Source organism: Trachypithecus francoisi, unplaced genomic scaffold (assembly GCF_009764315.1).
Source record: "Trachypithecus francoisi isolate TF-2019V2 unplaced genomic scaffold, Tfra_2.0 Lachesis_group15, whole genome shotgun sequence".
In the NCBI taxonomy this organism is placed as follows: domain Eukaryota; kingdom Metazoa; phylum Chordata; class Mammalia; order Primates; family Cercopithecidae; genus Trachypithecus; species Trachypithecus francoisi.
The window spans coordinates 40533368-40550508 of NW_022681460.1; the positions used below are offsets into that span (position 1 = coordinate 40533368).

At 37.5% G+C, this 17141-nt stretch overlaps 1 protein-coding gene across 3 annotated transcripts in view; it reads left to right on the top strand.

The window, feature by feature from the left end:
- The window catches only part of KLHL32 (kelch like family member 32), a 223090-nt gene that overhangs the window by 41377 nt on the left and 164572 nt on the right, over positions 1-17141 (top strand). For all 3 annotated transcript variants that reach the window (XM_033234659.1, XM_033234662.1, XM_033234660.1), the window contains 2 exons: positions 1658-1745; positions 10701-10881. In XM_033234659.1, coding sequence (XP_033090550.1) covers positions 1723-1745; positions 10701-10881 — 204 coding nt within the window. In that variant the 5' untranslated portion in view covers positions 1658-1722. The remainder of the gene's footprint in view (positions 1-1657; positions 1746-10700; positions 10882-17141) is intronic.

Here is a 17141-nt window from a genome sequence, read left to right on the forward strand (position 1 = left end):
TATAGTGGCTTATAATTCAACAATTTTAGAAACACCTGATTTAGTGAGTTGGTCTCCAAACGATAAATATCTGTAAAAGAGAATTTCATCTATCTTATTATTTTTAATGATCATGTTTGAAATGAAACATATCAAGTTAGATGTGCCATTTAATTTGAGATTATTTTAACTTTAGGATTTTTGTTCTCCATTCAGTTGTTGGGAGTGTTTTAAAAACAATGGACTTTCAGAAAGATTAAGGTGTTACACCTCCCTGTAGTAATAAATATTCTTTGTAGCTTTAAAGCTCAAGTGTCCATGCCTGTTGGAGTTTGTGTTAGGCTAGAAAAGACTGGAGTTTATAACCTAGATTCTGAAAGGACACTGTAGCAACATTAGGTTGCTAAGCAAGTCTCTTGGCTAATTAAACAACGTGCCTTGAATTACTGTGACTGCTCATGCTGCTCAGTCATAATGGGGCAATTAAAAATGAGACTCACTTTTAGGTTCATTAAGACTTAAATTAGAAATAAATGAAAATAGAGACATACTATTTTTAATAATCAAAGAAAATAAGAAACAAAAATATAGTTGTATGAAAAATATTCAAAGCAACCCAGCAACCTAATGTTCAGTAAAATGGAATAGTTAACCAACGATGATATGCTATGTGAAGTATTATGCAGTCACACCAATTGAGGGTTTGTATACAGTATAACAAATATTGTATTTCGGTCAGATTGTAAATCGTAGCTCTCTCTTTTATACAAATCAGCAGAAATAGGCACAGCTTAACATATTCCTTTCATAAGCATTTTCATCCTGTTATTGCTTTTCAAAATAAAATTGAGACAGAAGGAAGCCTATTTAGCTTATCCAGATTCTAATTAATTTAGCCACTTGGGTGCATTAGAAAATGGGAGCTAGAACCTCTACTGAGGGTTGTAAAGTGTAGTCATGGACCAGGACCAAGACTATTCAAATAATTTATTTTTCTAGTCAGAGTTACTCCAATGATTAAAAGCAAAGACGGGGGATGGGGGCAGGGACTAAATGAGTAAGCATGCTTGAATAGCCAAGGAGCAATTTCAAGCCTGACAACTGCATCCTGTTATATATTTCAATTATGCAATTTTGAAGCCTCTATAAGAATCCATTTTTCATTTCCTACTAATTTTTATCTTCTCTATGTTATTTTTTCCACCTACTTTTCAGAAATCTGCTTCTTGAATAGAAAATTGTATTTCTATAGACACTTAGCCATGAGGTACTTTATTTTAATTTAATTCCACTAATCATATTTGTAAGGAAAATGAAATCTCTACAAATGACAAGTCAACTAGTATTTGTGGTTTAGATTTGTGGTTTATCAAATCTTAGTTTTTTCCTTTGGCCATCCCATCTGGTGTTTTAATTTTTACTTTAACACTTAATTACTATTGTTGATTCTCAAACATATTTTACTTCCTAGTCTTTGAAGCTTCAATAAAGTGAAAAAACTTAAAAATATCCAGAACAATTACTTGTTAAAGGAGCATTGTGTCAGAATGTTTTATGTGGACAGTAAAACTCTCCAAGCTGCCTCCCTGGAATTCAAAAGCTTTAGCATCAGGAAGACCCAAAGTTTGCTTTTCTGCATTTAGCTCAATGCACCCTTTTCTCTTGTCTTTTTATTCAGCTGGAATGCTTGCTGATTCCTCTGCACACTTCTAAGGCTGAGAACCTGAGGAACCCAGCTGGAAAATGCCGTCTGAACGCTGCCTCAGGTATGCCCTGCGGGGTGTGTCCCTGCATGCTGTAGTGAGCCCTCAAATAGGTGCATTGCACGTTGCAGGATCAAGCACAGAGCAGAGATTTAATGCATATTTGAAAGAATCAACAAACTAGTCAGAGCTTTTGTGAATTTACTGTGGTGGCACAAGGACTAACTGCTGTGACCTAGTTATTTGTCAAACCTAAACATGTTTCCTGATTCTTTGAATCATACTGCTTTTTAATATTTTTTCCTTATTTAGGATGCTAACTTCCTTCAAACAAAGGTATGCTACTATAAAGGTATATGACATAAAAAAGAATCAAAAAATTATGCATACGTGTGTGTGTGTGTGTGTGTGTATATATATATATATATAGAGAGAGAGAGAGAGAGAGAGAGCCTCCTTTAAGGCAATCACTTTGGGGAGTACAATGCTTATTCTCAAAATGCTCACAACATTTCCTTTTAATAATTCATTTATTTAATAGATATTAATTAAGCCAAGTACTCTGTTTGGTGCTGAGGATCCAGCTATGAATAAAACAGATAAGGTTCCTTCCCTCTTAAAATGTATATTCTATGGGGGAAACAGTCATTAAACAAATAAGCACACCAGTAATGATGCAAAAATAATTGTGAAAGTGCTCTGAAGGAAAAGTACAGCATAGATAGAGCAAGAAAATGCCTTCCTGAGACAGGCTGTATACCTGAGATTTGAAGGGGGGATACCCTGAGGCAGGAAGGAGCTTGGCACATTCCAGAAACTGAGGGGCAGCCAATGAGGAAATGCATGGCATTCATTTGAATAGTCTCACTGGAGGTAAATCTGCATCATCCTCTGAGGGAACAGTCAAAATATCTTCAGAGCAAATAATAAGAAAGATGATAAACCTGGGGAATACATTTTTCTTAAGAATTGGGTGTTTGTTAAGTAATGAGACCAGTTTCTTTCCGTGACTCTGAAGCTATTAGAGGTGATTTGTTCCAGAAATGTGTTGAGAACTGGTGACATTGCTGTAGCAGGTGTAACGCCTCTGCACTCCCCATGTGAGTCTTTTGCTCTCAATCAGTGATTCTCAATGGTGGATGATTTCACCACCAGGGTACTTTGTGCAATATCTGACAATGTTTTTGGATGTCACTGGGACTGTGGATACAATTGGCATCTACTGGGTAGAGGCCAGGAATCATTTTAAACATCTTGCAATGCATAGGGCAACCCCCTACAGCAAAAAAACATCTAGTCCAAAATGTCAGTAATACTGAGGCTGAGAAACCCTGCTCTAGACCTGGCATGCAACCAATACAGCACATGGAGACCATGGTGTCTGTCTGCCACCACCTCAGCCAAGCTATTTATTCCTGGCTACCAGGATCAGTGTGCATACTTAAAATAAGTTTTTACTTTTAAGTCTGCCATCCCATTCTTATTAATCAACTCCCATTCCATGGTCATCTGTCTTCTACAGTGCAATCATCTCTATAATGTTGTCTCCTTTTCTGCTTCAACCAAGAGCCCTCCCTTCCCCACCTCTCACACTCTCTCACTGTGTCATGTGGAAGTGTCACAGCACAACCACATATTCTGCTGTATCATCTCCTTGTCCTGAAAAGCTCTGTTCGTCTCAGACTTCACTGAGATCCATCCTCCTCTGAGGACCATTTCCCTTGTAGTACTCTCAAAGTAGTGGCATTGTTATTTCCTCACATCTCATGTATGTCAAGGATGGGTAGAGAGATTGTCATCATCCCAGGGCATGGTTTTGCTTCTAGACCGTCACTCCACAAATTGATTGATTGAGAAAGCACAGCCACAAAAACAACAAAGACATACTCTTCTGGAGACGGTGCCCTCTATCTCTCTCAGGCTCTCCTCTTCCTAACTGTGGTCGGGGTCATTGTCCTTTACTCACTGAGCACTACGGCACCTGGCTTGCAGTCTTCCTCCTCATCACGAACCTCTTACTATACCCCCAGGGCCCTCAGTGTCAGCACGGAGGATGTGTCTGCTTCATGGTCCTTGGACCTTCAATCTGCTTATCTCCAAAGACCTTCTCCCTGCACTCAGCTGCCCAGTTTCATGGCCACACCTCAGACCTTGTCATCCTCAATAATTACTCTGTTTCTGAAATCACACTATCAGTCATTTTACTCTCACTGTAGCCTCCTCTCCTTCTAGCTTGCTGATTTACCCGTTACGGTTGTACTCTGACCTCACTGTAATGTCTCATTTATTGGCTCTGCTACTTTCTACCAACCCATCTGATCTTTCCTTTCCTCATTTTCCTTCTTAAGCAGTTTAGATTCTATCACTGTTGCTAAACCCTTAAGTTCTCACATTTCCTGTATTTTTGATGCATTTGTTTGAGAAAACCCCAATCCGGATGAACTGAGCTATTCATAGTTCCATGCCTATATTGTCTAGTAGAGACTAGTTCCACAAAAATCTTTAGATTCCACAAGCCAAAAAGTGCCCAGAGTTCTAGTATGTGTTTCTGGTCCACTGATTCCCTGCCACTCAAGAGGCAATCCTTTCCCACAACTAAGCCCAAACCTGCCTCTGTGCTTCAAATCGATCTTTCATATATTCTCAGCAACTTTGACTGTTGCTTGTTTCTCAGCCATGTTCTTGAGATACAGCTGTATTGTCACCTTCCCTATGCAGATGAGTTACAGATTTACATTTCTAGCAAAGACTCCTTTCTGAGCTCCAGATCCATGAATCAAGCTACATATTTGACATCTGTGCTTGGATATCTTAAAGACAACTCAAACTTAACGTGTCCCAAACCAAGTTCATCATCATTCTTTTCTACAATTCTGATCCTCTTTCATTTGTTTCCTATTCTGGAAATATCAAGTTGTATAAGCCAGAAATGTAGGCGTCTTCTGGAAATCTTCCTCCCACTCACCTCAATATGTAATCTAACACCAAGACCTGTAGATTTTCCCTCTAAATAACTTTTAATCCCATTCACCTTTCTGAAACTTCATCTGAATGCTCCTTGGGCTCCAAGGTCCAACTCCATCACTCACCTGAACCATAGCCACAGTCTGGGTCTGCTCTAGTCTGGCCCAGTCTCCCCTACTGCTCTTGGTACTACAGCTTGAGTGACCTTTTCTGTGACTTCCCATTGCCCTTAGGATAACCTGGCCCAGAATTCCTGCACAAGTGGGCTCAGGCCTCTGCTGCTCGGGGCTTACCTGCACCACGTTCTTCTTCGTCCCTAGCTGTTAACTTTCTGTAGACACTCTGTAAGGGCCATGTTCCCTCCCGCCACAGGATCATAGCATTTGCTGTTCTCCTGCCTGGAAAACCTTCTTTTTTTACCAGATTAACTTGTTCTCATCCTTCAGCCAGCAGCTCAAGTATTATTTCTTTAGGGAGGCCAGATTATTTGATGAATGTGTAACTGCCCCACTGTACTGAATGCTCCATGAGGACTGCTAAGGACTGCTACCATATATGGTTTGCTCACCATTTTGTCCCTGGCACCCAGCACAACACCTGGCCCAGGCTTAATAAATATTTGTTGGGTAAATGAATGAGGGAAGGAAGGAAACAAAACTGTTCATTTATAATTAAGTTCCTTTCTACAGAGTTTTCATTATTTAATAATTGTCTAAGCATATTGTATCTTCTTTGCTTATTATGACCATTGTTATTAATTGACCAAGTTCATTTTAAAGTGTTTATAAATTATAAAGTGTTCTATAGAAATAAAATTATTTTATTATAGGGTCCTTTAATAGCCTACCACCTTAAATAGAATTTTAAAAATATTAATGTCTTTAATTTTCATGAAAATATTTTGACTACATAGTTTAAGTGATTTAAGACACTCACTTGATAGTTCACCAATAGACTGAATTGAGATAATTATGCATAATTATTACTGTCAGACTTTTTGTCCAGTCTTTTTCTTTCTTGTATAAAGTAGCCTACTTAAGAAATGAGAATCTTTATGCCACTTGGTTGTTTTTAATATGTAAGTATGTAACACCTTATTGGTAGTGTTACTTAAAAACGACTACATATTTTTTGTATATACAAGTTGTAGGTAAACACTGACATAGAAATTGACTTGGATTTTAAAATTTGAAATGCAGATGTTTAAAACCATATAGCTGTTTTTGGAATTTACAACTTTAAAACTGACTGAACTTCGTCAAAATTCTTTCCATGAACATCAAACCCTATAGGATTTCTGTGACCAAAAAATGTTGACTCTATGACCTTGAAGTAGCAATTTGCACTAAAGCAGTGATTCAGTATGAGTAGGGAATATGATATAATGAACGCCATTCTCTGCATTTGATTGATTAGTTTTTGTGATCAATTCCAGAGTGAAAGTTAAAGGCTTAAAGTTATGAATAATCGTCTTTCCTGAGACCTCGTTTATTTGTTTCCCTGTTTCTGGATACTGACATATGACTGATCAAATGGTTGCTCCCTGGCATTACTAAAAAGCAATCTTCTGCTCAGAGAGTCTGGGGCTTTCCACTATTGCATGAGGGCCTACGTGGGGCCCTGTGAAATACAGGAACAGCAGTTTGCACAGGCAGTCTGACAGGGGTTGCCTAAAGCCCTTATAGTGTTCAGGTGGGAAAAAATAGAGGGACATATATCCCTGGGAACTCATAGAGTATCCAACAGAACCATAATGAGAAGCATATCTATAATTTAAAAATTCAGGTAGCCATATTAAAAAAGGTAAAATTATTGTTTTTTGTTGTTGTTGAGACAGAGTTTCACTCTTGTTGCCCAGGCTGGAGTGCAGTGGCACAATCTCAGCTCACTGCAACCTCGATCTCCCGTGTTCAAGTAATTCTTCTGCCTTAGCCTCCTGAGTAACTGGGATACGGCATGTGCCACCACACCCGGCTAATTTTTATATTTTTAGTAGAGACGGGGTTTCACCATGTTGGCCAGTCTGGTCCTGAACTCCTGACCTCAGATGATCTGCCCGCTTGGGCCTTCCAAAATGCTGGTATTACCGGTGTGAGTCATCATGCCTGGCCCTAAAAAAGGTAAAATTAATTTTAAAAATACATTTTATGTAAACCCAACATACCCTAAATATTATAATTTAAACATGTAATCAGTACAGAAATATTGAGCTATTTTACTTTCTTTTGTTCATATTGTCTTTGACATCCATTGTGCATTTTACATGTATGGTACATCTCAATTTGGACTGGCCATATTTCAAGTACTCAGTGACCATGTGTGGTTAGTGTCTACTGTATAGGTGTATCCCTACAATAGACTATTACTATTGTATTGATACAAGACAATACAATAAATAGAGTATTACTATAGTATTAATATAGCACATACTCTTTTGTATTGATGCAGTTCTAGGGCATCTCTGAGAGAAAGGGGTTGTATTGGGGAAGCCGGGACACTCTCTGCACTCACTGATGAATTCTGAGGTGGCAGCATTGCTTCTGTGGGAGACCTTTTCCAGTTTTAGGATGACACTCAAATCTGTGTTTCCTTGAGAAATATGGCTCTTGCTTTCAGTTTTTTTCCAGCAATTTAGAAGTTTTAGGATATACTTTTCCTTCCTTTTTCTTTATTTCTCAAAAAATTGAGGGACATTGCTCTAAGTTGGGAGGCTTAGTTTGCTAATTTGATATATGTTCTAGATGCTGAGGGAGCTGTTTGCAAGCATGTGTCAGCTCCCCATTTTAATTTAGACATAATGCATTACAGTCTTTGATTTATCTCGTCCTTGGTTTATGACTATTGACTTGGTGAAGTGGGCCTGCTCCCTTCCAGCTATGTTCTGTGGCCACGTGTGCCTTAACATTTAGAGGGTTGAGATGTTTTACAAATTTACATCCGAGAGTTGAGCGGGAAGTTACTTTCAGAATACAATAATGATTTGTTGATTAAGAGGCTTTTATTTCTTGCCAAATGTTGGAGTATTTGTTTCTGCTTTTAAGGATCCCTAACATATTGGTTCCAAAATATTTGGGATCTTGTGCCAACTGTTGTCTTAAATATTTAGCTTGTTGTTTTCTTGAAGCTTGAATTTTCAAGCCCAGCTGAATGATCCTGTGAAATTGTGCAGCATCACTATTGTTTCAAAGCTGAGTCTTTTATTCTTTGCCAAATTTCAGTTTACAGCTGCTCTTTTTCTGGCAAGATTTATTCACTCTCAATAGACATATAAAATGCAAGTACCAATTAAATGTTAATAATAAGGACAGGAATTGTGGCACTATATTTGGAAAATGAGTAAGGAAACACTTTAAGGCAATTATCTTAATATATTCTTCTGTTCCACTACAAATGAAATTTTGAAACACATTTATTTAACATTTAAGGTGATATAAAAATGGAGAAAATAAGTTATGAATGTTTCAAATATATTTTCTAAGGTTATAATAATTAGAATCTATTTTCTATCCCAAAACTTTTAGTCACAGTATGAAGATACATGTTTTTGAAGCAAAATTTCAAACATTTCTTACTGCTTTGTCATGTTGTTCTGTTCATGTATATTATTCTAAAAGGCTGATTTTGAGATTCATTATACATAATATAAATATAAAGTTAATAGGGACTTTCATGATTTTTCCCCTTAAGCATAGATTTCTTCAGCTCTTTTACAGATTGTGTGTGTGTGTGTGTGTGTGTGTGTGTGTGTGTGTATTAGACAGAGTCTCACTCTGTTGCCCAGGCTGGAGTGCAGTGGCAGGATCTCAGCTCACTGCAACCTCCACTTACTGGGTTCAAGCAATTCTCCTGCCTCAGCTTCTTGAGTAGCTGGGATTAAGGTACACGCCATCACACCTGGCTAATTTGTGTGTTGATACAATACAGTACAACAGAGTATTACTATAGTATTAATTAAACCCCAATATGGGGTTTCACCATATTGACCAGGCTGGTCTCAAACTCCTGACCTCAAGTGATCCACCTGCCTCAGCCTCCCAAAGTGCCGGGATTACAGGCATGAGCCACCATGCCTGGCCTCTTTTTTTTTTCTTTAAGTAGGAGGAGGAATTACATTATTATATTCTTGGTGATATGTTCTCAAAATACCTGATCTTGGACCTTCAGTTTTTCTATCTATAAAATAAAGATAATAATAATACCTGCCTCATGGTGTTGTTGCGCAGATTACATGAACTAGTCATTGTAAATCACTAAGAATAGTTCATGGGACGTGGTGAGCACTATGTGTTTCTCAAATCTATTAAAAAGTCATCCTTTTAGGAAAGATTTTTCAAAGACTATCCTAAAGCTTTACTTGGCTGATACAATGTTTCTATTACTATTCCATTTCTTGATTTGAGATGCTAAGTAATTGAGTGATGTTAATTAATCTCCATTCTAGACTTTGCATAGAAATTTGCAAAAAATTATTTATGCTTCTGAATGAGGTTTTTAACTACTGATTTGAAAGTCTGCCTATGGCTTGAGCTACTAGATGAATATTCAATGACAGTAACCATTTCAAAACTCACTGCTACATTTCAACTGAAAATAATCCTCCCACCTTCCCACAGGAACTTCCTATATCATCACCGTCTGTCAAGTTTTTTTCTTTCCATATTTCTGACATTTCTGATGCTTCCTAGTCAAAACTGTCCAATAAAGCTTAATGACTGCCTTCTGGCATTTCACAGGAAGTATTTGGTTAATTTTAAGATGGAGATTTGTACCTAACTGTAATTTACCAGCCAACTGGCACCACAGGCTGAGCAGAGCCCTGCCAAATAAACCCACCATGCAGACTAGGCTGGTGGCAACTCTGGCTCCCCTGAGAAACTCTTTCACACTCAGAGGGAGGGGTTGGATACAGGAATTACCAACATGGGAGAGACAATGCTCAATCATCCCAATGATATTTTTACTCAGCTTTGAGATGGACCTGCTGGCCAGAAACAGGGCTTGATGGCCCTTGTTTTCACTCTGGGAGTAACCTGTTCCTGGCAGATCACCCATCTTAGTCCAATACCGGTTCTGAGATTTTAGAGCACTGTATAGACTCCCATTGGCATGAGCTGAAAATGTCCATAGCTGTCTATAAAGTGCAAGTTTGCATTTTGTGTTTATGGCATTACTTCTGTATTATTGTAGAATGATCTAGAGCTTCATCTGGGACTTTTGAAAAGGACATAAGGATAAATGTTTTAGGTTAGTGTAGAGAGTGAAAGGGTAAGTCTCACAATGGGTAAAATTAGCAATCTCACAAAGTAGAAACAAAAAGAAAGTTATATAGTCAATTATAAATCTAGTATAATGATCATACATAGAAACTAAAGGCTGATAATAGATAAATTTTACTTTCAGCTTTAAATTTGTTTTCATTTACAATGCATTCCTTTTGATGCTCTTATGGTGCACAATTTCCCAAGTTTAATAGTAAGCTTCTTTAGTTTAATTGCCTTTTACATGGAATGGTCACTTGCAGCCCTTTTTGTCCTGACTAACATTTGCTCAGTTTTCTTGTATGTGTTAACAGTCTTGTGTCCTGTGGGAGACATGGTAAGGTACAAAGGTGGGGAAGGAATCAGGGAATTAGAGAGAGGGGACAGAGTGGGAAGGGTCACACACACACATGTACACATGCCCAGACACACATCCAGAGGAAGTTTTGCACTCAGAGATGTTCACACACTGAAGGGACGGGGCCCAGAAACAGAGGCTTGCAGGTCCAGAGACCTGGGTCAGTATGCAGCCACAGATGAACACACACAAACACAAATACAGAAAGAGAGGCACCAGTAAAAAAGAGAAAGACCCTGCAGGGAGGGGAGCAGAGAGAATAAGAAAAAGGGAGAACAAGAGAGTGGTGGAGAGAAAGAAAATGAGGGAACAGATGGTCACACTCATAGAGTGCACTGGAACCCTTGTTGCTTCATTTGATGTTCAAGGAATGAGAGAGCAGCCGGCCCACAGGGCTGGTAAAAGGAGAAACATTGACTTGATTGTTCTCCTTTGCAGTATTCAAGAAATGCTGACAGGCCAGAGGCTCTGCCACTCCGAATCTCACAATGACAGCGTCCTGGCAGCATTGAATCAGCAGAGGAGTGATGGCATCCTCTGTGACATCACCCTGATTGCTGAGGAACAGAAATTCCATGCTCACAAGGCCGTCCTGGCAGCATGCAGCGACTATTTCCGGGTAAGTCACCATAGTTTATTTGTTTCTCTTAAAATATTGATAAAGAGAGGATGACAATGCTTCCCAAACTGTCACTAAACCAGGAGCTAATTATGTGGTACCCCCGGAGCTGAATGGTGGGGGCTTTTGTTCTTTCCTGGGTAGACTGTGTCCTGGGGCCCCATTGGGTCCTCTCTGGGCAGGGCACCTGGATGTGCCTCCAGTGTAGAACAGACCTCACCAGGCATCTGAACCAAGGAGTGCTTGGCACTTTACCACCATGAGACAGTATGGCACTGTAGTGCTCCATGTGGGGGTGCAGACTGGGGTGAGAGGATGCTTCTGGATTCAGGATCAAAGACCAAGCTATAAGACAATTTGTTAAAATTTTAAAATCTTTAAGTATATGTAGTGTTTCTGATTTATATATATACACACACACATATATATACATATGTATATGTGTGTGTGTATATATATACTTTTTTTGTATACACACACACACATATATGTATATATGTATATATACCTGTGTGTGTGTATATATATATACATTTTTTTTTTTGAGACAGACTCTCGTTCTTTCATCCAGGCTGGAGTGCCAATGGCGTGATCTCGGCTCACGGCAACCTTCACGTCCTGGGTTCAAGTGATTCTCATGCCTTAGCCTCCTGAGTAGCTTGGATTACAGGGACACGCCACCACACCTGGCTAATTTTTGTATTTTTAGTAGAGACAGGGTCTCACCAAGTTGGCCAAGTTGGTCTTGAACGCCTGACCTCAAGTAATCCACCTGCTTCGGCCTCCCAAAGTGCTGGGATTATAGGCACACACCACCGCACCTGGCCTATATATACTCTTAATGCTTTCTAATTATTTGCTCCAAGGACAGAGATTCATTTAGCCTAATGGACCTTCATGGTCAGTACATGTGGCTAATGAAAACACATCTTGTTTACCAGAGCTTTGGGGTTGATTTCAAACAGCAAATTATATGTGGTAATAAGATTGCTGTTTTTCTTGAAGATGAAAGTACACAGTATGGTGAAGCTGATTAAATGCCCCTTATTTAGCACTTCTTATGATTCACATGGTGAGCAAAGGATTTTATATGCATATCTCATTTCATCGTCACAACAACCCATTGTGCACATATATATACATACTATTAAAATCACCATTTTGCATATATGAAAACAATAACAAAGACTAAGTAATTTGCACTAACTCAGAGGATAAGAAGTCACACAGTTCTTAAATGGCAGATCTGGAATTGAAATCCATGTTTGACTCTTAACAAGTGTGATAGTCTGCTTCTTATATGGACATAAAATAGCAAACCTGGACAATTATTAGCCAGAATGTTTTGAAATATTAATTTCTAAATATACATTATTTCAATGCCTATTTAATTTTCTTTTCAATGCTATTTCAGTTAACTAGTGACTAATACTTTTGAAACATAACGGTATGAATCTCCATATAAATGGGAATATAAATTAATTTAATTGTGTTGTGTTTTTTTTTTTAATTTCCCCCAGTAAAGTCTCTAAATGTTACAGACACCAACTTAGGCCCATGGGCAATTTGTTGATTGGTTTGAATATTTCTAATAATAATGTTGCTTTTGTTAGTTAAGAGACAATATCAACTGCACTTAATTGCCAACTAGCAGTCGCAGAGAATTTTCAAAGATGCCAAATCATAAAAGACAGCCTTTTTAAAAAAGCGTATTAAATGTGATGAAACTGAGTAAGGTAGAAGATGAAGAGGTAATTACTTGAAATGGCTATTTCTGAAATAAAAAGTAGGATTTAATTCTAAACTACAAAGATGATACAGAATATCTGTAAAGTGGCCTTTTAGTTCCATTAATATAATTACACATTTCACACACCCTCACTCACGTTGTCAGGTATTCTTCTTTCAGAAGAGTCATATTATTCAGAGGGGCTTTTGAATCAGCAAAACACTTTAGATTGTATGTACATTATGTAATAGGAATTTTGTCTTTTTATGGACCGTAATATAGCCTTCTTGGTGTTAACTTCTCTCTACTTAGGTTTCAGCATTTCAGTATCGAATTTTTTTTTTAACTTTCATTTTAGGTTCAGGGGTACATGTGCAGGTTTGTTATACAGGTAAATTACGTTTCATGAGGGTTTGGTGTACAGATTATTTCATCACCCAGGTAATAAGCATAATACTCAATAAGTAGTTTTTCAATTTTCTCCCTTTTCCCAACCTCTACCATTAAGTAGGCCCCAGTGTCTTGTTCCCTTTTTTGCATCCATGTATTCTCAATGTTTAGCTCTGACTTATAAGTGAGAATATGTGGTATTTGGTTTTCTGTTCCCATGTTAGTTGGCTTATAATAATGGCCTCCAGCTCTATCCATGTTGCTGCAAAGGACATGATCTCATTCTTTTTTATGACTGTGTAGTATTCCATGATATATACATACCACATTTTCTTTATCCTGTCTACCACTGATGGTCATTTAGGTTGATTCCATGTCTTTGCTATTGTGAATAGTGCTACACTGAACATACACATGCAGGTGTCTTTATGGTAGAATGATTTGTAATACTTTAGGTCTATACCCAGTAATGGGATTGCTGGGTTAAATGGTAATACTGTTTTAAGTTCTTTGAGAAATTGCCAAACTGCTTTCCACAATGACTGAACTAATTTGCATTGCCACCAGCAGTGTATCAGCATTCCCTTTTCTCTGCAACCTCTCCATCATCAGTTATTTTTTTACTTTTTAATCATAGTCATTCTGACTGGTGTGAGATAGTATCTCATTGTGGTTTTGAGTTGCATTTCTCTAATGATTAGTAATGTTGAGCACTTTTTTATATACTTGTTGGCTGCATGTATGTCTTTTTTGAAATGTGTCTGTTCATGTCTTTTGTGCACTTTTTTATGGGGTTGTTTTTTGCTTGTTAATTTGTTTAAGTTCTTTATAGATTCTGGATAGTAGACCTTTGTCAGATGCATAGTTTGCAAAATATTTTTCCCATTCTGTGAGGTGTCTTCGGTGATAGTTTCTGTTGCTGTCCATAAGTTCTTTAGTTTAATTAGGTCCCATTTGTCAATTTTTGGTTTTGTTGGAATTGCTTTTGGTGTCTTTGTCATGACTATTTGTCAGGGCCTATGTTCAGAATGCTATTTCGTAGATTATCTTCCAGGGTTTTTATCATTTTAGGTTTTATATTTAAGTCTTTAATCCATCTTGAGTTGATTTTTGTACATGGTGAAAGAAAAGGGTCTAGTTTCAATGTTTGACATATGGCTAGCCAGTTATTTCAGCATCATTTATTGAATATGGTCTTTTCCCATTGCTTGTTTTTGTTGGCTTTGTCAAAGATCAGATGGTTATAGGTGTGCAGCTTTATGTCTGGGCTCTCTATTCTGTTCCATTTGTCTATGTGCCTGTTTTTGTACCAGTATCATGCTGTTTTGGTTATTGTAGTCTTGTAGTATAGTTTGAACTTAGGTAATGTGACTTCAAACTATACTACAAACTATGCTACAGCTTTGTTCTTTTTGCTTAGGATCGCTTTGGCTATTTTGGCTCTTTTATGATTCCATATGAATTTTAGAATAGGTTTTTCTAATTCTGTGAAAAACATCATTGGTAGTTTGATAGGAATAACATTGAATATGTACATTGCTTTGGGCAGTGTGGCCATTTTCACAATATTGATTCTTCCTATCCATGAGCATGAAATATTTTTCCACTTGTTGGTGTCATCACTAATTTCAATGAGAAGTGTTTTGTAATTCTCTTTGTAGAGCTCTTTTGCCTCCCCAGTTGGCTATATTCCTAGGTATTTTATTCTTTTTGTGACTATTGTGAATGAAATTGCAATCTTGATTTGGCTATCAGTTTGGATGTTGTTGGTGTATAGAAATGCTACTGATATTCATACGTTGATTTTGAATCCTGAAACTTTGCTGAGGTTGTTTTTCAGATTTAGGAGATATGGGGCACAGACTATGTGGAGTGTTCTAAGTATAGAATCCATCATCTGCAAACAGGGATAGTTTGATTCCTCTCCTCCTATTTGGATGCCTTTTATTTCTTTCTGTTTCTTGATCACTCTGGCTAGGACTTCCAGTACTATGCTGAATAGGAGTGCTGAGGGTAGACATCCTTGTCGTATTCTAGTTCTCAAAGGGAATGCTTCCAGCTTTTACCTGTTCAGTATGATATTGGTGTGGGTTTGTCATAGATGGCTCTTATTAGTTTAAGGTATAGTGCCTAGTTTGTTGAGGGCTTTTAACATGAAGGGATGTTGATTTTTATCAAAAGCCTTTTCTAAATCTATTGAGATGATCATGTGGTTTTTGTTTTTAGTTCTCTTTATGTGATGAATCACATTTATTGATTTGTGTGCAGTGAACCAACCTTACATTTCAAGTATAAAGCCTACTTGATTGTGGTGGATTAGCTTTTTGATGTGATTCTGGATTTGGTTTGCTAGTATTTTGTTGTGGACTTTTGCATCTGTGTTCATCAAGGATATTGGCCTGAATTTTCTTTTTTTGTTGTGTCTCTGCCAGGTTTTGGTATCAGGATGATACTTGCCCCATAGAAAGACATAGAGAGGAGTTTTTCTTCCTTAGTTTGTAAAAGTAGTTTTAGTAGGAATTGTACCAGCTCTTTTTTATATATGTGGTAGAAGTCAGCTGTGAATCCATTCAGTCCTGGGCATATTCAGGTTAATAAGTATATTAGTCTCTTCTCATGTTGCTAATAAAGACATACGCTGAGACTGGGTAATTTATAGAGGAAAGAGATTTAATTGACTCACAGTTCTGCAGGGCTGGGGAGGCCTCAAGAAACTTACAATCATGGCAGAAGGGGAAGCAAACATGTCATTCTTCACGTGATGGCAGCAAGAAGTGCAGAGCAAAGTGGTGGGGGGAGGGGCGGGGAAGCCCCTCATAAAACCATTAGATCTCATGAGAACTCACTCACTATGGCAGGAACAGCATGGAGGTAACTGCCCCCATGATGCAATTATCTCCCACCAGGTCCCTCCCAGGACACATGGTGATTATGAAATCTGTAGTTCAAAATGAGATTTGGGTGGGGATAAAGCCAAACCGTATCAGTAGGCTTTTTCTTACTGATTCAATTTTGGAACTTCTTATTGCTCTGTACAGGGATTCAATTTTTTTCCTGGTTCAATCTTGGGAGGTTGTATGTTTCCGCAAATTCTGTAAATGAATTTATCTATTTCTTCTAAATTATAGCTTGTGCGCATAGAGGTTTGTAGTTGTCTTTGAGGTTTTTTTTTTTTTTTGTATTTCTGTGAAGTTGGAAGTAATATCCCCTTTTTCATTTCTGATTGCATTTATTTGGATTTTCTGTCTTTCTTCTATTAGTCTAGTTTGCTGTCGATTTATCTTATTTATTCCTTTTGAAGTACCAACTCCAAGTTTCATTGATTTTTTGTATGGTTTTTGGAATCTCAGTTTCCTTCAGTTCAGCACTGATTTTGGTTATTTCTGGTCTTTTGTTAGTTTTGTGATTGGTTTGCGCTTGTTTCTCTAATTTTTCTAGGTATGATGTTAGATTGTTAACGTGACATCTTTCTAACTTTTTGATATGGGCATTTAGTACTGTAAACTCCTCTCAACACTGCTTTAGCTTGTTTCAGAGATGCTCATGTGTTGTATCTTTGTTCTCATTATTTTAAAATAATTTTTTGACTTCTACCTTAATTTCATTGTTTACCCCAAAGTTATTCAGGAGCAAGTTGTTTAATTTCCATGTGATTCTGTCATTTTGAGTGATTTTCTTAGTATTGATTTCTATTTTTATTGCACTTTGGTCTGAGAGTATGATCGGTATGATGTCAGTGTTTTTTTTTTTAATTTGCTGAAGATTATTTTATGGCTAATTGAGTCATCAATTTTAGAGTATGTGCCATGTGCATATGATAAAAATATATATTCTGTTGTTTTTGGATGAGGAGTTCTGTAGATATCTATTAGGCCCATTTAGTCAAGTGTTGAGTTCAGGTCCTGAATATCTTGGTTAGTTCTCTGCCTCAATGATCTATCTACTAGTATCTAATATTATCAGTGAGGTGTTTAAGTCTCCCAGTATTATTATGTGGTTATTTAAGTCTCTTTATAGGTCTCTAAGAATTCTCTTTATTAATCTGGGTGCTCCTGTGTTGGGTGAATATATGTTTAGGATAGTTATGTCTTTTTGTTTAATTGAACCCTTTACCATTAGGTAATGCCTTTCTTTGTATTCT